Source organism: Sapajus apella, unplaced genomic scaffold (assembly GCF_009761245.1).
Source record: "Sapajus apella isolate SASKATOON/1434 unplaced genomic scaffold, GSC_monkey_1.0 scaffold37, whole genome shotgun sequence".
NCBI classification, from domain to species: Eukaryota; Metazoa; Chordata; class Mammalia; order Primates; family Cebidae; genus Sapajus; species Sapajus apella.
The window spans coordinates 17099046-17124383 of NW_022436977.1; the positions used below are offsets into that span (position 1 = coordinate 17099046).

Genomic DNA, 25338 nt, shown 5'->3' on the forward strand with positions numbered 1-25338 from the left:
ATCTTCATATAGACAGGGGAGGGAACTACACAAACATTTTTATTCCTCTGAGCCACACAGACTCAAAAAATTGATTTTTATTTCTTGACATGTGAATTAATCTTTTCTTCTTCTTTCACTTGACACAATTTCATTACAAGGTAGTATGGATATTTTTCTTTTTGCCATTTTGGTGGGATAGTATTGAGCCAGCATACGCATGCCACCAAGAATTTTGTTAAAGTGATTGCTTTGTCTAGTTGAAGTTTTTATAGATTTTAAAAGAGCTATTGCATTAGTTAAGTAATAAATTTAGCTTGTTAAAGAATGAATAATAAGGTCTGATTATTTTTTTTTCCAAAAGCTGTTTTGTTATTATCTTGGTGGAGTCTGGAATCTGGCTGTGGAATTTATTTTGTTTGCCTTGTCATGACTGCCATGATGCTGTCTTTGCAGTTCTAAATTAAAATTGCATTACTACTGTTGCAATTTTGTTTTCAGAATAATCTGAAAACCTTCATCTTATATACATGGTTGGTTTTGGGGAAAAATAATTTTAATACTTGATCTTGTAAAAGTTAGTTTTGTTACCTCTTGAAAAATTGAGTTTCAACAGTCCTGCAAACTATGTACTTGGTTTTGAGGCTGATCTCTTCTAATAAATTTTTTTAAAAATTGCATTGGTGTATCTGTTGTAAGGTGACAACTATTTGATTGGTTTTATTCATTGACTTTATTTAGAAAGTGTGTGGCTTGCTGTGACGCATGATTTGTAAATTTAGTTTACTGATGGCAAACATGATTGAAGACATTCAGGTAGAAAGTCACCTTAAAACAGCTGTTGTGTGTAGGCTGACCAAAGTTATTTGAAAAGTGCTAATGTTGAAGTTTTTTAATATGATAGGCTAAGGGACCATTTGTATGTATATGTGCATTTGTTCACCAACTATATCATGCTGGCCAAAATATGATCTGTAGTATGAATTAGGTTAATAGGGTTGTTAGCTTTTTCTAGAGAATGTGGATGATGTACATTTCTGAAAATCAGTTAAATTTACATAGCCATTGATAGGAGGTATGTTGGTCTGGTTTTGATTGTTGGTGAATAATAGGTGCTTCTCTGTAGAGTTGTGCACAGGTGTGCAGTAAAGCAAGATATTGGTGTTTAAATGTATTGTTTCTTGGTATCTTCCTTTTGTATGTCTTATGTAGTTGGTGAGGTTACATACGTGGAGCTCTTTAAGGATGCGGAAGGAAAATCAAGGGTAAGTGCTGTGGGCAATAATCTGCTTGAGGTTTAAAAGTTCCTCAGCAGTTTACTTTTTGTATAATACTTGTACCAGTTTTTGGAAACTTAAGTTTCATTTTGTTTTACTTTATTATGCAAGATTTGAGGCTCTTTACCAGCAAGTGTGACAGTTTTACAAATACCTAGCTGCCTGGAAGGGATGGGTTTTGAAAATACTCAAAAAGGGCATTCACTTTCCCAATGCTCTAAGGTAATACTTCTTCTTAGCCAATAAGATTTTAACATAGGATTTTTTTTTTTGTTGTATTTAGATGTCTTCAAGGATACTTTAAAAGTCACTGAATTGATAATATTCCTGAGTTTTTTGAGGAGCCTATAGCTTAAAGGTGTTAGTTTAGAATGTATTTTTGAAACTTTACTGTAAAGCTAAATTTGGTAGCCTGCAGGACTACATAAGAGGCAGTGCTCTGACCAATTGGTATGAATGACATTTATGATTATATTGACATAGAAGGAATTGGTTGATAGTATATTTTGATTTTTAGCAGCAAGAATGCAATATACTGAAGAATACAATGGAAAACTCTTAACAGTGTTTAATTTTATGCTAGTAAAACCAGTTGGGTGCATGATGAATAAAAACTTGTAATCGTATTCAAATGGGATTTTGAGTGGCAATCACAGGGAATTATTCTTTAAAATAACTCTCCAAATTAATTTATTATTAGTTTATAGATGATTTTTATATACTTCCAACTGGGTGCTGTTAAATGTGAAGGTAGTTTTAATCTAATAGAGAACTTGTTAAAAATAAAATTAATATTTATTTGCTGTATTGATTTTAATAGAGTTGAAAAATATGTTGTAGATGACACATCTTTTGAAAATATTTGTAACTATATAACGATAGGTATATTGGAGCCTTTAGTTATTTCCCTGATTTCCTGTTGATTTAATTTGTACAGTGACATTAGTTTTAACTTAAAGAAAAATCACCTAAAAGTAAAAAATATGCTCCAAGCTTGTTACATGCTAGATTCTACTATCTTTAATAGATACATTTAAAAATTTATAGAACCTTTATGGTCACTTGCCTGTTATGTTCTGGAAGTATAAAAGATGAAAAGTGATTGTACCATATTATTAATTGCTTTTAATGATTGAAATGTTAGAATTTATTAACTTCATGTACTGATCTAAAACTTTTTTTTCTTTTGCATATTTTGACAAATCTACCTGGATATAGGGTTGTGGGTAAGAAATTTTTTCTTTAAGTATTTTAAGTCAAATTAAACTTTGATTGGAAAAAAATTAGTACATAAACATTTCCTGTAATTTTTTCCCCTTTTAAGTGTGGTTGAATTCAAAGACGAAGAATTTGTAAAGAAAGCTCTAGAAACTATGAACAAATATGATCTTAGTGGAAGACCCCTGAATATTAAAGAGGTAAGATTTCTTATATTTGGAATTTAAACATTTGTCTAGAAGGACATGATTTCCTTGGATTTTCAATTTTGTTAATATATTTGTCTGACTACAATGTTGTTTTTAAGCATAGGTGGTTATTAACGCATTATATATTAATGATAGTTTTACTTGTACATGATTTTATGTTTGCTTTTAAGCAGTTATCCTATATTTGATTTGTTCCAAGTTGTTAAAAATGGAAGCACATAATAAAAAAAAATTCAGGACCTAGAAATTCAAAGGGGGTAAACTTTAGGTGCTGAGTTTATTTGGTACAGACATTTTCTATTTTTAGATTTTGTTATTTGAGAAACACAATATTTTCGTAATTGATAATTAAGGATCACTTAATAATGCAAACTTGTTATGGTTTTGAATAAAATTGATATTCACTTTTTATGAATGTTACTTGGAAACTATATTAGATTAAAAATTCATAAAAATTATAACTCTGTTAGTGAAATTTATAACTAGAAGTTTGAATCCCCTAAAATGGAAATGTTCTCTTTGTACAAAATTGTAGCAGTGTAAATAGGTTGACAAAAAATGACTAGAAGTTACAAAAAATTTTACAGTTTAACCTTGAGAATGACTGGCTTGAATAGCACTCATCTTCATGTGTTCCTTTATTTTGAATTGTTGATCTTAATAATTCGATTACAGACCTATTACAAACATATCCTTGCTAAAGTCTGTGTTAAAAGAGATAGGTAGTGTAACTTTGGGAACCTGAAGATTCTGTACTAATACTGATGTTAATCATTGGTTGAGAGCAGTACTATCAGTTAGCCATGGCATTTAATAGTATAGTAATGATTTGATTCCTGATTCCATCACTTTCTAGTGATGTGTCTAGACATGCCACTTCATTTCTCTAAACCTACATAACTGTAGTAGTACGACTGATAATAGAGGCATAGCTTTGAGATATTGTAGGTTTGGTTCCAGACTACTGCAATAAAGGAAATATCACAATAAAGTGTGTCATACATACGTTTTGGTTTTGCAGTACACATAAAAGTTATGTTTATTCTATACTGTATTCTATTTGAAGTGTGCAATAGCATTATGTCTAAAAGCACAACATACATTCCTTAATTTAAAAATACTTTATTGCTGAAAATGCCAGTGATTATTTGAGCTTTCATTGTAATCTTTTTTGCTGGTGGAGAGTCTTGCTTCAGTGTTGATGACTGCTGACTGATCAGGGTGGTGGTTGCTGAAGTTTGGGGTGGCTGTCACAGTTTCTTAACATAAGACAACAATGAAGTTTGCTGTATCAATTGGCTCTTCCTTTCATAAAAGATTTCTCTTGAAGCATGTGATGCTGTGTGATAGCATTTTACCCACAGTAGAACTTCCTTCAGAATTGAAGTCAGTTCTGTCAAACCTGCTGCTGCTTTGTCAACGAAATTTATGTAATATTCTAAATCCTTTGTTGTCATATCAACAGTGTTCATAGCATATTCACTAGGTATAGCTTCCATCTCAAGAAACCACTTTCTTTACTTAGCCAAAAGTAACTCCTAATTCGTTCAGGTTTTATCATGAGATTGCAGCAATTTAGTGACATCTTCAGGATCCACTTCTCATTTTCTTGCTCTTTCCACCACATCTTCATTTACTTCTACCATTTAAGTCTTGAACCCCTCAAAGTCATCCATTAGGATTAGAATACATTTTTTCCAAACTCCTGTTAATATTGATATTTTGACCTTCTCATATGAATCACAGATGTTCTTAATGACATCTAGAATGGTGCATCTTTTCCAGAAGGTTTTTAATTTACTTTGTCCAGATCTATCAGACAAATCACTGTCTATGACAGCAATAACGTTATGAATTGTATTTCTTAAGTAATCAGACTTGAAAGTTAAAATTATTTCTTTATTCATGGGTTACAGAATGGATATTGTGTTAATAGGCCTGTGAATGTTAGTTTCTTGCGTATCTTCTTTAACACTCTTGGATGACAAGTACATTGTCAATGAGCAGTAATACTTTGAAAGGAATTATTTTGAGCAATAGGTCTCAATAGTGGGAATAAAATATTTGTCAAACCATTCTATAAACAGATGTGCTATCATCTAGGCCTTGTTATTTCATTTATAGGGCAGAGACAGAGTAGATTTAGCCTAATAGTTAGGGCCCTAGGATTTCCAGAATGGTAAGCATGGCTTCAAATCAACTTAAGGTCACCAGTTGCATTATCCCGTAATGAAGGAGTCAGTCTGTCTGTTGAAGCTTTGAAGCCAAACACTGACTTCTCTTTTCTAAGTCTGAAAGTCCTAGATGGCATCTTTTTCCTATAGAAAACTGTTTCATCTACATGAAAATATATTGTTTAGTGTAGCCACGTTCATCAATGATCTCAGCTAGGTATGGATAACTTGCTGTAACTTCTACATCAGCACTTGTTGTTTTACTTGCACCTTTACGTTATAGAGATTGCTTCTTTCCTTAAATCTGATGAACCAGCTTCAGACTTTTCTTCTGCAGCTTTCTCACCTCTCTCAGCCTTCACAGAATTGAGGAGAGTTAAGGCTTTACTCTGGATTAGGCTTTGGCTTAAGGTAATTATGAGGCTGCTTTGATCTTCTGTTCAGACCACTGAAACTTTCAGACTACTGAAATGTTTCAAGCACAAACAACTGAACTATCTTAATAGTTCAAGAAGCATCTTCTCTACTGTGTTATCCTTCTTTCCCAAAGGTAACCAGTATCTTAAATTTTGTGTTTTTACCTGTTTTTGAAACATCATTAAGGCTGTTTCACTTTCTCATCATTCGTGTGTTCACTGGAGTAGCACTTTAAATTTTCTTCAGGAACTTCGATGCAAGAGGCCCGGCTTTTCACCTATCGGAACTTTTGATATGCCTTCCTCACTAAGCTTAATCATGTCTAGCTTTCAATTAAAAGTGAGAGACTTGCAACTCCTTCTTTTACTTGAACACTTAGAAGCCATTGTAGGGTTATTAATTGGCCTTATTTCAATATTGTTTTATCTCAGAATAGGGATGCCTGAGGCAAGGGAGAGAGATGGGGAATGGCTGTCGGTGGAGGGGTCAGAACATTTATTGATTAAGCTTGCTGTTTTATTTGGGCATGGTGGATGGCGCCCTAAAACAATGAAAACATCAAAGATCACTGATCACAGATCACCATAACAGATAATAATGAAGAAGGTTGAGATATTGCATGAATTACCAAAATGTGATACAGAGACACAAAGTGAGCGCATGTTGGGAAAATGGTGCTGATAGACTTGCTGGACACGAGATTGTCACTAATCTTCAATTTGCAAAAAGTGCAGTATCTGCAAAGCGCAATAAAGTACAACACTATGAAATGAAATGTGCTTGTATTTACCTAATAAGATTTTTCTGAGGATTAAATGACATACATGGTAAAGAACTTAGGCTCTGGCATCAGAGAACCTCTGTAACTCAGGGCAAATTACTTAACCTTTCTTGTTTGTTTTCTTATTGGTAAGATGGGAAGAATGATAGTACCAATCTGATAGTGCTATTGGAACTTAATAAATGAGCTAATAAATGTTAATAAAAGAGTTAATAAATGTAAACCGTTTAATGTTAGCTATTTATTATACTTGTGATGTTATGATTATACAGAGCACTAAGCACAGTGCTCAAAATATTGTAACTACCTAATATATGTTAGCCGTAATAATAATGATTGTTATTCCTGTCCAAGAGTCTCTTGTTCCTGAGAGTGAGAATAGCTTGAAATTAAAGGCCATGCTACAAACATGTAACATGTATCCCAGATCCCTTTATTTGAGTCTGCTTCCAAATTATTCTAATCCTCTTGGAGTCTGGGGGGTTATTATTTAAAAAATTATTGACAGGAATATATAGAATTAGTAGAGAAAATTTTGACTGTTGTGGTTTGTGTCAGTCATTTGTTAGGTGGTTTTTATGCGTAAGCCAGGGCCAGTGCTTCAGAAATGTGTTGGTATCTTAATTTTCTTTAAATTATAATAATCTGAATGATTATTTTGAGGATTGTATTAGATTGGTGCAAAAGTAAATGCAGTTTTTGCCATTAAAAAAAGCTTTGAATTAAAAGTAATGGCAAAAACTGCATTTACTTTTGCACCAATCTAATAATTTTCTGTTTTATGTTTTTCCTCTTCAAAGGATAAGTACTACAGATTTTGGTATTTTTTTCTTTTATTGGAAAAAAAAGTTTATTGCATGCTAAATATCAAGGCCATGTTATTGTGTTCTTTTAAGTTGAAGCACATTGGCACATTGTAGATCCTCAGTAATATTGCAGGGACCCTAGAGTTATATTAATCCAAATTGGTAGAGGATGCCACCATTTTCAACTTTTTTAAGAGGAAAAAAAAAAGGCTTAATTTGTCCTAGATAAATGATGAGGGATTTATTCAGTTGACTTTTTGGGATTAATGTCACTTTGGTGTTCCCTTTCCTGGAATATCTGATTTATAGATGGGTGGATGGAATGAATGCTTAGAAGTGCTACTGCAGTGTAAGTCTAAGGAAGGTATATTTCCAGTGTTCCTTAGCAGTCTTTAGAATTACATTTTTTTCATTTAATTAAACTCAGAATAGTATCAGTTATAAACTGCTACTATATGCCCTCCAAAAACAATAGCAGTCAGTGACCAGCAGGATGATAGCAAGGGGAAAAGAAGAATAAAAGTCATGTTATATAGTAGGTGATTTGTTTTATATAAATTTTATTTTATATATGTTTTATATATGTGTGCATGTATTGTATGTGCATATATTTCTGTCATGTGTGTATAAAAGATCAAAACAGCAATACACCTTGTTAATGTTATAAGCACAAACAACCAAAATATCTTACTGTAATAGTTCAAAAAACCTCTTCTGTGTTATCTTTCTTCCCCATAGGTAACCACTATCCTAATTTTGTATTTCTACCTCTTTTTGAATCCTTAGACCTAAAGAATTTATTATTTATTAACTTAAACATTTTGAAGCATTCTCTGATATATTTTTTCTTTTGTAATCCTTTTTGTTCCCTCATATTGAAGAAATATGTTGGAAGCCAGAATGGTTTTATTGTTTCATTTACCTTTTCACCTTTTCTCCAGCAATGCTAGAGAATTTATTAAAGTCATGTAACTTTTTAAAAATTAGTACAGTATTCCCAGACTGAGACCAGCAAAGTAGATTTGATGGTTACCTTTACACTTGATCTTAGCGTAAAGATGGAGAAGTGATGATGATATTTACCTTTAACAATCATTTGGCATTACAGATGATAGTCTGTCAATGTGTTTATGTGGTTTTTGTTTATTTATTTTTTTTTGTATTCATCTAGTGGGATGAGTGAGAAGTACATTTGTGTGTGTGTGTGTGTGTGTGTGTGTGTGTGTGTGTGTGTGTGTCTGTCTGTCTGTCTGTGTCTGTGTCTCTTTGGTTTTGTTTAAAGGTAGGGTGTATCTCTTACAAAATTAATGAACCTAACAAAAAACAATGTTTAATATCATTCCTCACTTGGACACTTAGCCTTCCTTTATCTCTCCCCTCCCCTATCTCAGATTATAATCATTGTTGAGGAAGGTAAGAATTTGGAAGGTGGATAATTGTATTTGTTCAGGAATAAAATTTACAGATTACAGTCAGTCATCCTGTCTTCCACCCTGGTATTTGGGCTTTATAACAGTCTGTTCTACTATTGAAAAGCTTTGAATTAGTCTAAATTTGGCATTCCATTGGTCATCCAGTAGTGAAAAATCACCATTCCTACATTTTGGAAAGAAAAGTCACAGTGAGTACTTCACTCTTCTTTGAGTTATGCGTATATATATTTGTACACTAGTGTGAAAGCAAAATTAAACTAATATCAAGTTCTTAAATGACTTTAGTGATCGGAAAAAATTATTTAACTGACATCTCTGGAGACTTAAATCTTTTGTCTACCCACAGGTTTTTATGGGACTCAATTCTCTGGATGAGAAAAAAGCTCACTCTTCAAGAGGGTCAATAATTTGAGCCAGATAGGATTGCTACTGTAGAATTTAAGTTGTTATTTTAATTATATAGAATTATTGATGTATTTAGTAGAATTTAACATCCGATTGTGTTATAGGATCCTGATGGAGAAAATGCTCGTAGGGCATTGCAACGAACAGGAGGATCGTTTCCAGGAGGACATGTCCCTGATATGGGATCAGGGTTGATGAATTTACCACCTTCCATTCTCAATAATCCCAACATTCCTCCTGAGGTCATCAGTAATTTGCAGGCCGGTAGACTTGGTTCCACAATTTTTGTTGCCAATGTAAGTTGAAGCTTTAGTCTAAAATTGGTCATTCAGAGAGATAATTAGATAATTTGATTAGATGAATGAGTGGTTTATAGAACATTTTGCTTATTTTTAACTAAAGTAAGTGAAACAGTAATTATTATAAACTCAAACCCAACTGATGTATATATATGCATACATACATATATATACACACACACAGAAGGTTAGAGTTTAAATAAAATGATTTGGATTTTTAAACATTGATCTGTGCAATTTATACACATTCAAGTAGTTCTTGAAATTTAATTATATGTGTTTCAGTTTATATTTGTAAATGGATTTCTTTTTTGTAGCCTTGATATTTGTGAATATGCATGTCATAGTTGGTTTGTCATTTGTTCTAAGCATTTGAAAGTCAGTGAAAACAATGCTTTTCAAAATCTGGATTTCTCTTGGTAAAAATAGATGTGCAAGTTTCAAAACAGGTTTGAGCAGTTGAGAGATAATTTTAGAAATTTAAAAAAGAGGATAAGGAACAATGTAGATGTAGCTTAATGATTTTAAACAACTGAAGATGTTTTTAAATTTGAACATTATTGATGTATTGTTGAACTAGGCTTACAGTTCTTTATGGTTTTGAGATATTCTTTTGTATTTACAGATGGGGAGAGGGATTTATTAGATATGTAACTTTATACAATTTTATATAAAGCTTGACTTCAAAGTTGGTTGGAAGAAGCTAAAGGAAGTGTTCAGCATAGCTGGAACTGTAAAGCGGGCAGATATTAAAGAAGACAAAGATGGCAAGAGCAGAGGAATGGGCACTGTCACTTTTGAGCAAGCAATTGAGGCAGTTCAAGCAATTTGTATCCTGACATTTTAGCATTGTTTATGAGGTTGAAGAAACTTAATACTATTATTTTGGTGGGGGTTTGAGGGTGGTAATTGAATTTAAGGTTGCCTGTGCCTGTCTTAGAGATGTGTGTTAGACTTTAGTCTCCAGCAAATAAAACCCTGACTAGGTACAAGTACTAAAGTCACTTTTAAAACTTGAATTAGCCATATTGTACAAGGCTAGTATGAAGTTTTTTCTTCTCTCTCTTCCTACCATAATTAATTGTGTACATACATTTAACAATTGTGTAATCCATTGTATATTAATGCAGTTACTTTAAGTGAAGCCTTATGAGTTTACTTTTTTCAATGGTTGAATTAAAAATAACCATCATTCTCAGCAAACTGACACAAGAACAGAAAATCAAACACTGCATGTTCTCACTCATAGGTGGGTGTTGAACAGTGAGAAAACATGGACACAGGGAAGGGAGCATCACACACTGGGGTCTGTTGGAGGGGACTAGGGGAGAGACAACAGCGGGTAGGGAGGTTGGGGAGGGATAATATGGGAAGATATGCCAGATATAGGTGACGGGGGTTGGAGGCAGCAAACCACATTGCCATGTATGTACCTATGCAACAATCCTGCATGATCTGCACATGTACCCAAGAGCCTAAAGTACAATTAAAAAATATATATATAAAGAAATTTTATTGTAACAAAAAATTAAATTTTTTTCTTTCTTTTTTCTTATTTATTATACTTTACGTTCTGGAGTACATGTACAGATCATGCACATTTGTTACATAGGTATACACGTGCCGTGGTGAATTTTTTTGCCTTTCAATCAGAGGAATAATATGCTAAAAATGGAATTTTAATTATTTTAAATTTGAAGTTATTAATAAGTTAGTTTGGAGGTACAAAAGATTGAAGGAAGAATTACCTGATGGAAATGCATTCCAGTAATCTGAACATAAGGTGAGGAATACTCAAATATTGGTAGTATCAATGGAAATGTATTTTTAAAAATACTAATAAAAATAATCTCATACAAAAAAATAAAATATATCTTATGAAATAAAATCATAAAGCAAAGAATTGAATATTTTTCTGAGTATATGAAAGTGGCTAATACCAATACATATTAAAGATGTTAATTAAAATATCAGAGATAGTTGGACTCTAAGATTATTAAAAATTAGTTTGTGTTCTGATATAATTTTACATAGTTATCTTAACTGGCTTTCCTTGACTGAACCAACAACAGCTATGTTTAATGGGCAGTTTTTATTTGATAGACCTATGCATGTGAAAATGGTGAGTTCATGTATATCACTTCAGCCTCCAACCTTTTCAAATTTTATTGACTCTCCTCTACATTACAGTTCTTTGTGATAATAAATTAACTATATTATAAATTTTCTTGCAATTAGGATGACAAGTCTGTTCCTCATGAAGAGTACCGTTCACATGATAGTAAAACACCACAACTGCCACGTAAGTAAACACTATTATGAGAAACATCATAGGCTTTTTTGGTTTATTATGTGCTAAGCAAAACTCTGTTTTTGTGCCTAGGTCTAGTTTTTTAATTTGCTTTTAAAAATTAGAATTATCTGTTCTCTTTATATTTGTTATATGTCAAATTTGCTATAATCACAATTTGGGATTATTTTGGAGTTATGAAGATAGTTTGGTGCTATTGATTAGGAAGACTGAGAAGATAAATGTTACGTGCCTTGTTTTTTTCTTTTTGGTAACTTTTCTTTTTAGCAATATATTCTAAAATGTTTGGTGAATTTATGCACTTGAAGGAAAAAAAGCTCTGTAATTTTATCATCTATGGGTAACTTCATTATAACGTTTTTCTGTATTTTCCTCCAGCCTTGTATGTATATTTTTTACATAGTTGGGAACAAAAATAATTTTGAATTGTATTTTATTTAACATTAGAGTGTAAGCATTTTTTTATGTTGAAAATTATTTTCAAATAGTTTTATTGGTAGTATAATAGTCTATCAGATAGATGTTCCATAACTGTTTCACTGTTCTGTATTTTAGGTGTTTGAACTTTTATTTCTGTTTGAGTAACCAACAGAGTAACACATGCATTTTTGTACACAAATCTTTGTTATGGTTTTGGGTACTTCCCTCATACAGATATTCTGAAGTAGATTTACAGTTCTAATGGTATTCCCATTGATTAGTATTATCAAATTGTTTTCCAAATGATTATAACAGTGTAATACACTTAGCATCTTTGTCTCAGTGCCTCATTTGACACGTTGGGATAATAATAATGTCTACTTCATGGGGTTGACATGAGTATTACATGAATTAGTATATGTAAACCACTTAGAATCATTCTGGCATTATGTAGGCACTCAATAAATATTAGCTATTGCTTTTGCTATTTCACTGCACCTTCTCTGGTTTTTAAAGTGTTCTTATAAGAAATCTTAAATATACAGATAAAAATAAAATTATTTATATAGTTATATGCCATATTTGTTATAGATTTTTTTTCTTTAAAATATATAAAATTTTACAGGTAAAATGGAGCTTCCCCATCTCCGTTGCCCATCTTTCAACTTATGCCTTATCCAGATGAAGCAACTTATGAATAGAGTATTTATTATTTAGTTTTTTTTTTTTTTTTTTTGGAGACAGAGTTTCGCTCTTGTTACCCAGGCTGGAGTGCAATGGCGCAATCTCGGCTCACCGCAACCTCCGCCTCCTGGGTTCAGGCAATTCTCCTGCCTCAGCCTCCTGAGTGGCTGGGATTACAGGCATGCGCCACCATGCCCAGCTAATTTTTTGTAGTTTTAGTAGAGACGGGGTTTCACCATGTTGACCAGGATGGTCTCGATCTGTTGACCTCGTGATCCACCCGCCTCGGCCTCCCAAAGTGCTGGGATTACAGGCGTGAGCCACTGCGCCCGGTCTTAGTTTTTAATAATTTGATTACACATACCTACCATACTACCATAAACATAGGGAATTGTTTTGCTGGATTTACAATTTTGTTTGAGTAACATCATAATGTATTATATAACTTGCTTTTTTTTTGTTTAAAATTGTTTTGGAGATTCATTTATATTGATAGATGTAGCTCTAGTTTCTTCATTTTAACTGCTGATACCACATTTTATACATTTTTCTGTTTTTAGGTTAGTTTAATTTTTAGTTATTGTGTATTAAGTTGGAAAGTATTTGTTCTTTTTTATTAGAATTATCTGTTCTTTTTATATTTGCTAGAAATTATGTGTAAAACTGGCCTTCATCTATTGTTTTTGGGAAGTTGTTAATTACTGATGGTTTATATTTTCTATTGTTTTCTGAGTCAATTTTTGTAATTTCTATTTTTCTAAGGATTTTTCGATTTTTGTTCATTTTCAAATATTTTGGCATACAATTATCTCAGTAAATTTTTCTACATCTATGGTTCTGTTTTAAAAATTCTGAGTTTGCGTTTTTTATTTTTTTCTTGGTTAGTTTTGTTAGAAATGTGTCAGTTTTAATAGTGTATTCAAATAACTGAATTTGGATGTTTTGTATTTTTAATTTCTGCTCTTAGCCTTATTTATTATGTTTTTCCTTCTATTTCTTTGGGTTTAGTTTGTTTTTGTCCTAACTCCTTAAGTTGAATGCTTACTTTAAATTGGTAGCTTTTCTTTTCTAATATAAGCAGTTATGACTATAAAGCTAGTACATGGGTTTTGCTATGGAACATTTTTATGATGGGTCACTTTTTAGAGTATTTAAAAATTACCATTATGGGCCAGGCGCAGTAGCTCATACCTGTTATCCCAGCACTTTGGGAGGCCAAGGTGGGCTGATCACTTGAGGTCAGGAGTTCAAAACCAGCCTGGCCAACATGGTGAAACCCCATCTCTACTACAAATACAAAAAAAGTAGCCAGGCGTAGTGGCACATGCCTTTAGTCCCAGCCACTTCAGAGGCTGAAGCAGAAGAATCACTTGAACCTGTAAGGCAGAGGTTTTAGTGAGCCGAGATCGCACCACTGCACTCCAGCCTGAGTGACAGAGGGATACTCCGTCTCAAAAAAAAAAAAAAAAAAAAAAAAAAAAGATTACCATTATGATTTCTTATTGAGCCATATATTATTTGAAAGTAGAAGTTTTCAGTTTCAAAAGGTATGAGTTTTTTTTTCTTAGTAATTTCTCATTTCAATTTGGTCAGAGAACATGGTTTATATATGAGTGTGAATCTTTGGAATTAATTTGGGCTTATGGAAGGCCTACCATATGATGCATTTTTCTTAGTATTCTGGGAATAGTTGGTGAGTGCAGTGATCTATGTCCATTAAATCAAGTGTATTACTCATTTAAATTGTCTTAGATTCTTACTAATAATTTTGTCTGTAACACTTTTTATCTTATTATCTTTTGTGTCTGGTAAAGTTGCCCAGTATAATAGTAGATTTGTCAACTTTTTCTTTTTACTTAAATATTTTTAAGCTAGCTTAGTAAGTCCATCTAGATTAGAATTAATATATTTTCCTAGTGAATCAAACATTTTATATTAATGGGTGATTTTTTTTCTCTAGTAATTACTTTAAGTCTTTTGTCTGATATTAATGTCAGTACAACAACTTTATTTTGTTTAGTACTTGCCTGGTACATTTTTCCTATCTTTTTACTGTTTTAGATGTCCCCCATATAAACATTGTTATCGTTGGGATTAGACTTTTTAAAAAATCACTTTGATAGTTTTTTTCCCTATAAAATTGAAGAGTTCAGTTTCTTCACATGTATTGGTTCATTTGGGTTAATTTCCATTATATTATTTTGTGTTTTATTTTTCTGTTTTACAAATACTTATTTTTCTCCTATCTTCTTTGGTGTTTGTTCTGGATATTTTAATATTTCTATGAATCCTGAAGTTAATATAATTATTTTAGTAATAGTAGAATGACCTTTGAATGCAGTCACTTTCCTACTGAATTATATGCTATCATTGCTGAACGTTTGAGTTTTGTATTATTGGTTCTGTACTGTTTTTTTTCTGTCCCACAAATTAGACAATGTTATTTACCATTTTCTTGTGTCATTACTCCTCCGCTTTTATACTCTGGTGTTCATTTTTTTCTTTGAAGTATATATGTTAGAAGCTGTTTTAGTGAGGATCTTTTATTAGTAAATTATCTCAATTTTGGTTTTTAAACATCTTCGAAGATAGTTTAACTTGTTTTATAGTTTAAGATTGATAATTATTTTCTCTAAGCACTTTGAAAGTATTCTGCAGTCTTCAGGTTTATACCATTTCTATTAAGTCAACTATTTGTTGAATCATCCTTTCTTTATAAGTAATCTGTGTCCTTCCTGTAGTTGATTTTAAGATTTTTGTTGTGCAGTTTGGCAACAAAGACCAAAGTCTTAAAATCAGCTCCATGTCATTATGCAACTAACCTAAGTTCTCAAAAATTTCCTCTTCTATGAATAATAGATGTTAAAACACTTAGGGTGCCATATAAGTATAAATAAATATTTATAGCAATAAGAAAACTAGGTAATGTAATATTTGCTTTATGCAATGTTATACTTACATGGTTATTTACTTTTTAGTGTTATTTGAACCGTTTAAGAAGTAATTCTCAAATTTGAAGTGGTTCTACAAATTTGGGCAAGATGCTCATTTTCAGATGTGTGTGCCATATATAAGGTGCTATGATATTCAAAATCCTCTCGATACTTTATTATTCCTTTCATTGTACCTTTAAGTGGTATATAAGGTGTACTTTATATTGTATCATGTTTCATATCATAAAACACTTCTCATTAATAAATGGTTTTATAGTCAGGCTTCAGTGTGCTACTTTCTAGATAAAAACAAGAACCAGTGCAAATTTGCAGAAATTTTAGGGATACTACTTCAGGTATATGGCTTTTTAAAAAATTTTCTTGCCAATTAGTTAATCATATATGGATCTTGGTAATATTCTTCTCATTTTTGTTTTAGGTGGCCTTGGAGGCATTGGAATGGGACTTGGTCCAGGTGGACAGCCTATTAGTGCCAGCCAGTTGAACATAGGTGGTGTAATGGGAAATTTAGGTCCAGGTGGTGAGTATTCTAACTTTCTTTTTTCTTTTTAAATGATACATATGCTAGCTAATAAAGCCATCGATCTGGTCTGTTTAAAGGACTCTAATTAATATTTAGATATTTATGATGTCACTTCAGTCTGAAAAAGGAATGAAACCTTGAGAGCAGCTAACATGAAAGAGATAGGCAAAAGTCAGGAAGGTTTCTTTGGGGCCAGCTGTATTGTAGCTAGCCTTTTAGCACTTTTGATTTTGAAATGCCTTTAAAGCAGAAGGAGAATATGTCATGTATGTACAGTATTTATGGAGTGGCTGAAATGCTATAATATCATAGCCAACTTAAATTTGGGAATGTGGCTTTTCAGGTAGTTATTTGGCTGCTCATCTGAAGGAACTCACAGTTCATTTTTGGAGATTGGTTTTTAAACTCTGGTGTTAGGACCCAGACTTTTAATTTTATATCTTAAAAATTGTTGAGAGCCCCAAAATGCTTTTGTTTATATAGCTATAATTACCAGTGTTTACTGGTATTTATTATACTATAAATGAAATAAAAATGAAATGTATTACAAATGAAAACTTGGAAATTAGAAAAATTATGTATTAAAAAATAAACTCATTACTTAACATAAATAAAATCTATAAGAAAATAAACTGTTTTTCAATGCAAAAAAGAAATTAGTGAGGAGAGTGGCATTATTTTACCTTTCCACACATCTTTTTAATGTTTGGCTTAATATTAGACATCCATGCTACTGTATTTGTTTCTACATTTAGTTTTTTGTGATATTGTGTATCATATAGTCTTTGGAAAATTACATCTTAAACTCAAGAAAAACAGTGGCAAAACAGTCAAATAATGTCTTGGTAGTATTTGGTGACTTAAATAGTTTTGACCTATTGAACCCTAAAGAGTCCCTGGACCATACTTTGTGAATTATTGTTTTAATTGATAGACTGATAAATGCTATCAGGTTTCTATTTTTGTTGAGATGCTGTAGTCACACTTTATGGGCTCATTATGGTAATCATTCTGATCCAAACAAGTTTTCTCCCTTATCCTTAGACTCTCACACCTACCTACCACCTCCTAAATATGTACTATTTATAATTTTAAATTTTATACTACTCCTTTAACTGCCATCTGTAGAGGAGTCCTTACATTCTGGCCTGATCTCTAAATCTGCTGTAGTGATATTTCTGTGTCTGTGCTGGAAAAAAAATCATTGATAGTAATATTTCTGTGTTTATTGTGGAAAAAAGTAAATGATTACCTAGTTCTAGATATTCTCTAGCTGAATGTTGTGGGTGTTACTAGTGAATTTTGCTTTCTTGTCTAATAAATGTTCTTAGAAGCCTTTTTTAAGATTTGTGATTAGACAGCTCCTATGGCATGGCACTTTAAACCATGCCTCCTGTACCCCACCGCTTCTCTAGTGTTTCATTGTGGTTAGACCAGTGGTATATATTTTGCTATAATGCATTATATCATTCTTTAGTCATAAAAATAAAATTTACTTAAAGTACATACTGTGTATTTTATTTGAGGTATGGGAATGGATGGTCCAGGTTTTGGAGGAATGAATAGAATTGGAGGAGGTATGTATAAAGATTTGTTTTTTTGTATGTACCCATCACCATTTTTAATAAACTAGAAACTGTGTTGAGAATTCCATGAAAAAAAGTCATGGTTTATTGTTGGCTCATGTTCTAAAGGCTGCTAGCAGAAATTGAGCCTGGTACATACTTTAAGGAAAGTGATGTATTAAGAAGTAGCTGCACAAGGTAGGGTGGATGAAGAGCTTACTGGTGAGATTTAACATTTACAAAATGTATCTTTCAGCTACATGACTGACAGTTGGATCTCAAAATTAATCTTTATTCCATAGGAATAGGGTTTGGTGGTCTGGAAGCAATGAATAGCATGGGAGGATTTGGAGGAGTTGGCCGAATGGGAGGTAGGTACATGTATGCAGTGGGAAGCATGTGCACATTTAGTTTTCCCTGTTATTAAAATCTCCACCCTGTAACTTAGGAATGGGTGCTAAAAATGTCTTCGGAAAGCATATAGACACTATGGGATAAAGATAGGCATGGTGGGAATGGGGATGGTATATATAGCATGTGAGGTAAGTTGGGTAAATGACAGACTATTTTGTATTTGTGACTTATGCTGTTTTTTCATAGTTTAGATATGTTCCTGATGTTTTCATAATGCACTGATATATTTGAAAAGGGTTAATTTGTTGCACAATTTTTTCAGAGCTGTACCGTGGTGCGATGACTAGTAGCATGGAGCGAGATTTTGGACGTGGTGATATTGGAATAAATCGAGGCTTTGGAGATTCCTTTGGTAGACTTGGTAGGGCTGGCTGCATACTACTTTTCTTTTTGTAGGCTCTAATTTTCAAAATTTGGTTACTCTTTTTCTGTGAAACATCAGAAAATTATTATGTTTTATACAACTTATTACCTGAAGAAAACACTTTAAGGATTTTAATATGCTAGCCCTCTTTTTCAACATCTTATATATTTGAACTCTATTTTAAGTAGACTTTATGCTTTTCAGTTATTGTACATTGGAGCACATAGTACCTTGGAAATTTTAAAGTATGATTATTCAAATTAATTAGTATATTATCTTTCCATCCTTGTTTAGGCAGTGCAATGATTGGAGGGTTTGCAGGAAGAATAGGAGCTTCTAACATGGGTCCAGTAGGATCTGGAATAAGTAGGTTTAAATTTTACTAGAATTTATTCAGTAATATTTGAGTGCTTGCAAAGACTTTGCAAGAGTAGCTATTGTAGTATAGTAATACTTTGTTCTTACATGTTAATGTGTCTTGCTATAATTTGAGAAACCTCAATAGTTAAGACTTTGATTATTGTTTGAAATTTCTAAATTAACTATTTGAATTTTACTTCTTTGATATTTCTAAACTGTGTGCCAACAGTCAATCCAAGAACCTTCTTTCCAACTAAGGAATCTGATCTTGTGTCAGGAACAACTTTTGCTTTAGCACCAACTTTGTTTCCTTGCTTATTTTCTGTAGTAGCCATTAGTGACTAGCTTATTTTGTTTGTAAATATCTATATCCTTTGGTAAATGCAGATATAACACTTTGAGGCACCTCATGAGCTTGAGGGCTAAGATCGAAAGAGGCGCTTATTTCTTTTCCTCTTGAACCTTTCCCGTATTAGCATCAAGAATACTTGCAACACTAGGGAATGCTGAATCTCCCATCCATTTCCGCTACTACCTTTTAGACTTTATATTAAACCTGAACACATGGCTTATTTATTATTATTATTTTTAACCTCTTTTGCTTACTGGGCCATGTCTCTGAACTCTCCATATTTTATTGACGTCCTTTAATTGATGAAATTTCACAAATAGGAAATATAATCTATTTAAACTATTCTAAGAGTAAATTCTAAAATCCTGTCAGCTGAAAATATCTACTTCTATTGTGTCTTCCTCCTCATTTTATTCCTTCTTGCATCATCTTTTAGCCACAGCCATTTGCTGTTAATCCTAACTTTCCTACCTTTCTCTTTTATCTCAGTGTTTATACTTCTGTTTCCCTGATTTTATACTGGTTATTCACAGAAAGCCAATTTGAGGGTGATGTTAATTTTTAGAATTTCCATGTTAGGGGATATTAAGTACAAGAAAAAAGTTTTGATAATAAGTAGATTGGAGTAATTGAAAAGGACAGGAGATAGCATCATTGTGTAAGAATGAAGTAGGTATGAGCTCAGAGTTAAATTGTCAAGCTCTGGCTAATGGGAAGTGATAGCATTTTTTGTTGTTCCCTTGACAAGTTCTTTATAATATTGAGAGTAAAAGTTATGTTTTGCTATGATTATTGAATTACCATGAGAAGAAAAACTGTACGGGAAACAGAGGTGAAGATGCTGAGGTGAAAGCTAAGCTAGGGAAGGAATATTTACCTGTAGGAGAGTATGATGAGAGCAGCTTGAGTGCTACAGTTGTAGTAATTTGAGTTTATCTCCGTGTATCTTTATTCTCACAGTTATTACGCTTGATATTATTGGAAAACAAAAATAAGGATGAGAACAACTGTCATGCTGTTGGAAGCAGTGATTGATAGAGGATTTATATATTTTATGATCAGAATATAAATTATACGTTTATATATATATAATGTATTTATATAGTGGCTAGAATTTCTAAGCTAACGAAATGTATACTGAAGCAAATGCTGGTCTTTGGAAAGTTGTTATCTGTATTAAAATATTTTTATGTTTATAATCTAATTATACAAATTAATTTTCCCCCTTCTTTCTCAAAAATGATTATCTCTTCTTTTTTTCCTCCTTTCTCCTCTTCTCCTTTTCCTTATGTTTTTGAAACAAAAACATGAAATTCCCAAATCCCCCTGTCTTTTCTTGAAAATCCAGGTGGTGGAATGGGTGGCATGAACAGTGTGACTGGAGGAATGGGGATGGGACTGGACCGGATGAGTTCCAGCTTTGATAGAATGGGACCAGGTATAGGAGCTATACTGGAAAGAAGCATCGATATGGATCGAGGATTTTTATCGGGTCCAATGGGAAGCGGAATGAGAGACAGAATAGGCTCCAAAGGCAACCAGATATTTGTCAGAAATGTAAGCAAATAAATATTAAGGATAATTGAAATTCTTTTTTTTCTTGTATATATGTTACTAATACCTTTTTTCATTCTAGCTACCTTTTGACTTGACTTGGCAGAAACTAAAAGAGAAATTCAGTCAGTGTGGTAAGTATGCCAATGACTGCAGTATGTTGATAATGATTATGCAGGAAAATTGGTTGTAAACTCTTAAACACTGTGTTTAGACCTTTGCCTGATGCCTATTCCTGGATAGTCTTGATAGTGTGCCAGGTCTAATTCCACTACAGTTAAGTGAATTATTTCACTACCTTTTGACTTAGAGCAGTGCCATTACTACTAGGTAATAACAAGGTTTAGATAACAAGGTTTAGGATATATCCTATCATTGTCTTCTGTTAATAAAGATAGAGTTTGTCTTACTACCTCATTTTAAAAATATAAATATATGATCATTGTTTGCATTAAAATGTTTTTTCTCATGAGAAATATTAATAAATGGTATATTTATTTCTTTGTTTGTAGTATAGGGCAGTGGATTATCAGCATAACCAACAGAGATGCTGACATCCAATTGATAAGGGAGTTAATATGTGAGACCCATTCTACAGACACTGTATTCCTACCTAACGTAGGAAACCTAGCTGGTAGCATACAACCCACTGCCAGCAATGCCTTGGACATGTGTACATTTTGGTTGCCCTTCTTTTTAACTATAATGATACTACTTATACAACCTTAATATGTTCCATAGGTCTGCAGAAGATTAGATGGTTTATTACTTTTAAAAAAGAGCTTTTTATATACCATACTTAGTTTTGTTATAAAATATATTAATGGACTAAATTCTCACTTTTTTTTCTTTTGCAATAATGGGAGAATTCATGTGAGTTTCATAAAGTAAAATATTTTTTGCTGCTATTAACATTTTTCTGTTATTGCATGGAATCTCAGAGACTAGAGTCACAATAGGAAGCTACATAAGGTAGCATATGTATAATTTCTAAGATCATGAAGAGATAGGTTTAGTGTTCTGTCACAAAATAGCCTTTGTGGCCACTACAGAGATAATATTACCTTAGATTTCTTTATGCATGACTCTTTTGTAGCTTTTATTATATTAATAGTTATTTGTTCAAATTTTCTTCCTATATGGAAGCTCTTAAAGGCAAGAACTGTCTTTTTAGCCTAGCTCCTTTTATTGCCTCTGTACATACAGTAAGAGTTTATGAAAAATTTATAAGTTAAGTGTTCTGGGTATATGTGATTTATTCATTAAATCCACAAACATATTTTTGTCAGTCTGCTAGTCACTAAAATTTTGAAGGTGAACAAAGGGCTCTTGCCCTCAAAGAACATACAATGTGAATTTGTCTAGGATGTTCTGTTCAGTCTCTTTCTTAATTGTCCTTTTATTTCCACTAATCAAAATTAAAGTAATGGAAACTTAAAAAATTTTTTGAAAAGAAAAGTTGAAAACAAAGTCAACTGGTTAATAGTCACTACTAAGAGAAAGCAAAATAGTAAAGCAGGAGTAAGAAGATCTATCAGAATGAGTCAGCAGTATCTGGGCATGAATCTTGTAGACTACAGAGGAAATAATGTATATAGGGTCTTAGTGAAATACATCAAATGAGGAGCAGTGGCAGCAAGTATAATCTCTGTTGATGTAGTTTCAGTGAAAAAAAAGAATCTCCAAATGAGGTATGACATTATGTTAAAAGTAGAAATGAAACTTAGCAAGGTAAAGAGCAAAGCAGGACAAATAAATGACAATGAATAGGTGACCAATGTTGGGTTGCCTGTTCCTTATTCTTTGTAGGCTAATTTCTTTTGAGGTTAGATATAAGCAAGGCTTGCAGTAAATTTGAAATCTTTTGTGGGCCTCTGGTCAGAGTGGCATTGTTTTGACATGAGGACATCAGCTATTGCAAGACATTTTTTTGAAAGGAAAAACCATTTAAATCTGTGTGGAAAATTTTTACAGTATTTTAGCCATATAAAATAATGGTTAAATTATTATTCTTTGCTATTTTGGCTCCATTCTTATAATCCTTTTTTGATCATAATTCTATTTTAAGATTAATGATTTTTATTTTATCTTTTGTAAAAGTTTCTGACTCTTAGATTTCAGTTTAAGGTAACACCATATTTATACAATTCTCTATATTTCCCTTATTTTTAACCTTGAACTATATTGATGGGAAAGAAAATAAAGTTATAATAGTATAGAATTAAGTTTCCAGATATTGACAACTATACAAATTATCTAGCTAGTATGAACTGAACCATCCATTTTTCTGCCATGTCATTTATTTATAAATCTTTTTTCTTAGTATGGAGACATTTCTTTTTAACATGCTGCAAGCTAGTAATGGCCTCTTGGGCAGTAAAAGGCAGTCTTTTATTGTTGTTGTTTTTCTTCTAAGCCCCAAGAGAGTAAGTATATTCTCTTGCTTGCTTCTTAATAAGGATCTAGTATTACTCAATGCATCTCCCCTAAACAATATCTGTCAGTGAAAGGTGCCTGGGAAGCCCCTCTGCTTGTAAATTATCTCTAGTGATTAGCTGTTGTTGATGGAGCAATTACAAAAGATGAGTAAATGTTATATTATGGGTTATATTGCCCTCAATACAACATTGTATTAGCCTTTGTAATTCTGAAAAAATTGTTTTCAGATCTTTCCAAATATAATAAGATGAGAAATAAGTGAAACATAACTGCTATTTTCTAATTCCATCAAGCCCCTAAAGGTAATGTTTTTGACCCCAGGCTGGTAAGATACACATCTTTCCTGTAGCAAAAGAGATCTTTCTTTTTTTTTCTTGCCCTGTGTAATTTCTCAGACATAGGCATTTTCAAAAAGGCTGAGTATAAATGAATTAATCTATTTAGTATTGGACCCCACATCATTTCAGCTTGTGCTAATAGGGTCAAATGGGCATATCTTTTAAATGTGCTCCCATGTCATCTGTATACTTTAGCTGCATTCTGGCCTTCTGGCTCAGTATGATGCAAGAATGTAACATTTTAGCACTGCAACACAAGGAAAACCCATTCTCAATTATTCTTGCTATAAGCCATATAAACAGATACAACTTTGTTTCACAGATTTCCATTATGTAGTATTTCTACATTAGTGTGCTTGTTAACTGCATGGAAAATGGAGGTTTATGGTAGATTTTTTGATTAAAGTACTTGCTGCTTCAAGCATGATGAGAGGACTTTAACTCTAGAATCATTTAACAGTAAAAATTCAGTAATATTATAAATGACATATGATGAACATTCATTGATAGGCACTATCTTTTGTTAGTAAAGAAACATTGGAAAACTTTGCTTTTATATCCCTTATATCCTTATTATGTTTTCTTATGGTAGAATGCCTGATTTTCCTTTTTTCATTAATGGTTGTGTTACGACTTCACGTAGGCAGTAGATTTTATTGAATATTCTTTAATTCGTTTTATTTTTATATATATTTTTATACCAGCATATCCCAATATATACCCCACAAAATGTTAATGGGCTGGGTTAAATGAAACAGAAAGGTTTCTTTTTACTGTGGGATAAATCCTTTTTATTACTAGTATATGTAACAGCAGCAATATGTTTGATTATTCTGTGATAATTTCTCATGGCATACTGTTTTGTCCTGTGCTGTTGCTAAAATTGCAGTCCTGTTTTTGTTTTCTTGGACTCATATAAAATTAGTGAATATTTAACTCAGTTGAGGGTCCTCAGAGCATCAGCTATTAGAAACTATTTTTTTTTTCTCCTGTTATTTGTCTTTAGAAAAGAAAATATTTCAGTTGGTGTTTTTATAGGATCAGGAAGAAACTCAGAAAATTTACAACTGTTTCTGGTTCCATCCTGCTGGGATTCTTTTTAGGGGAGCAGTCTCTCCATAAAATAAATATGTATGGCTACTGTCCATATAGCTTGAGCATCAGAACTGTAAGAAAGTTCAAGTATCTTAGCTGAGGGACCTTGTCCACTAGAGAATTTTTGAGGTCATTGCGAGTTCAGGAATTTGGAGGTCTAAGTGCTGATTTCTAAACTGAAAGAGACAATTTAAGAGGAAAGCAAAAAAGAGAAACTGTCCTGAAAGATTGAGAGACAGATTGTGCAAGAAATAGTGACATATTTTCCTTTGAGTTTTTTGAAGAAGATTTCTTGCTTAGGTGAACTTTACTATTGCTAATAAACTTATGATGGGATACGTAAGAAAAACTACACTTTTAGGTAAAATTAGGATAAGGAAGAAACTTTAACCTTAAAATCGCCTGAAAATCTCAACAGTTCTTTTCATAATAACTGTAAGGTGCTGCCATTTACCAAGGTATGCTTCTTTAATTAAACTTACTTTTTTTCAGGTACCAGCATTCAGGATATTAAGAGAACTCTGGAAATTGTGCTGCATTTATCTTCAAAGTTTTTTTATTTAATGTGTTTTTCAGTTTCATTTTATGATGTTTATTAGAAAGTGTGATTACTGTGTTTTGCTTATTTTCCCCCATTTCATTCCAGTTGTGGGCTAAATATTATTTGGATCTACTTTAACCATTATCATGTAATTTCTCTGAAGATTAGCCTATTTTATAACTTCTCAGAACACATTTAAAGACTACCTGGCCTGTGTAACAAGATACTGGTTTTGTTTCAGCATGACATTTATTATCTTAGACCATTTAATTAGTGTTTAGTAGGTGAGCAGTTGACTACCAGTTGGTTTTAAAAAACAAATGCAATAATAGGGAGTGGATGAAAAAGTGAAAGTCTGAAGTAGTCCAGGGTGTTATAGGTAAGAGATCATTCAGATCAAGATTTCAAGAGAAAAAAACCTTCCTT

At 32.4% G+C, this 25338-nt stretch overlaps 1 protein-coding gene and 1 long non-coding RNA gene across 5 annotated transcripts in view; both read left to right on the forward strand.

Moving 5' to 3' along the window:
* MYEF2 (myelin expression factor 2) overlaps positions 1–25338 on the forward strand; it is a 37159-nt gene that overhangs the window by 9770 nt on the left and 2051 nt on the right. The window contains exons 3-16 of one of the 4 annotated variants that reach the window (XM_032297535.1): positions 1192–1244; positions 2475–2482; positions 2581–2674; positions 8804–8995; positions 9675–9828; positions 11071–11120; positions 11237–11300; positions 15786–15887; positions 17417–17467; positions 17758–17826; positions 18132–18230; positions 18528–18599; positions 20294–20502; positions 20582–20633. In XM_032297535.1, coding sequence (XP_032153426.1) covers positions 1192–1244; positions 2475–2482; positions 2581–2674; positions 8804–8995; positions 9675–9828; positions 11071–11120; positions 11237–11300; positions 15786–15887; positions 17417–17467; positions 17758–17826; positions 18132–18230; positions 18528–18599; positions 20294–20502; positions 20582–20633 — 1269 coding nt within the window. The remainder of the gene's footprint in view (positions 1–1191; positions 1245–2474; positions 2483–2580; positions 2675–8803; positions 8996–9674; positions 9829–11070; positions 11121–11236; positions 11301–15785; positions 15888–17416; positions 17468–17757; positions 17827–18131; positions 18231–18527; positions 18600–20293; positions 20503–20581; positions 20634–25338) is intronic. The other 3 variants (XM_032297536.1, XM_032297538.1, XM_032297537.1) reach the window with 3 other exon arrangements.
* Positions 14663–15604, forward strand: LOC116564428. Its single transcript, XR_004274887.1, has 2 exons — positions 14663–15139; positions 15181–15604. It is a non-coding gene; the product is annotated as an uncharacterized LOC116564428 (long non-coding RNA).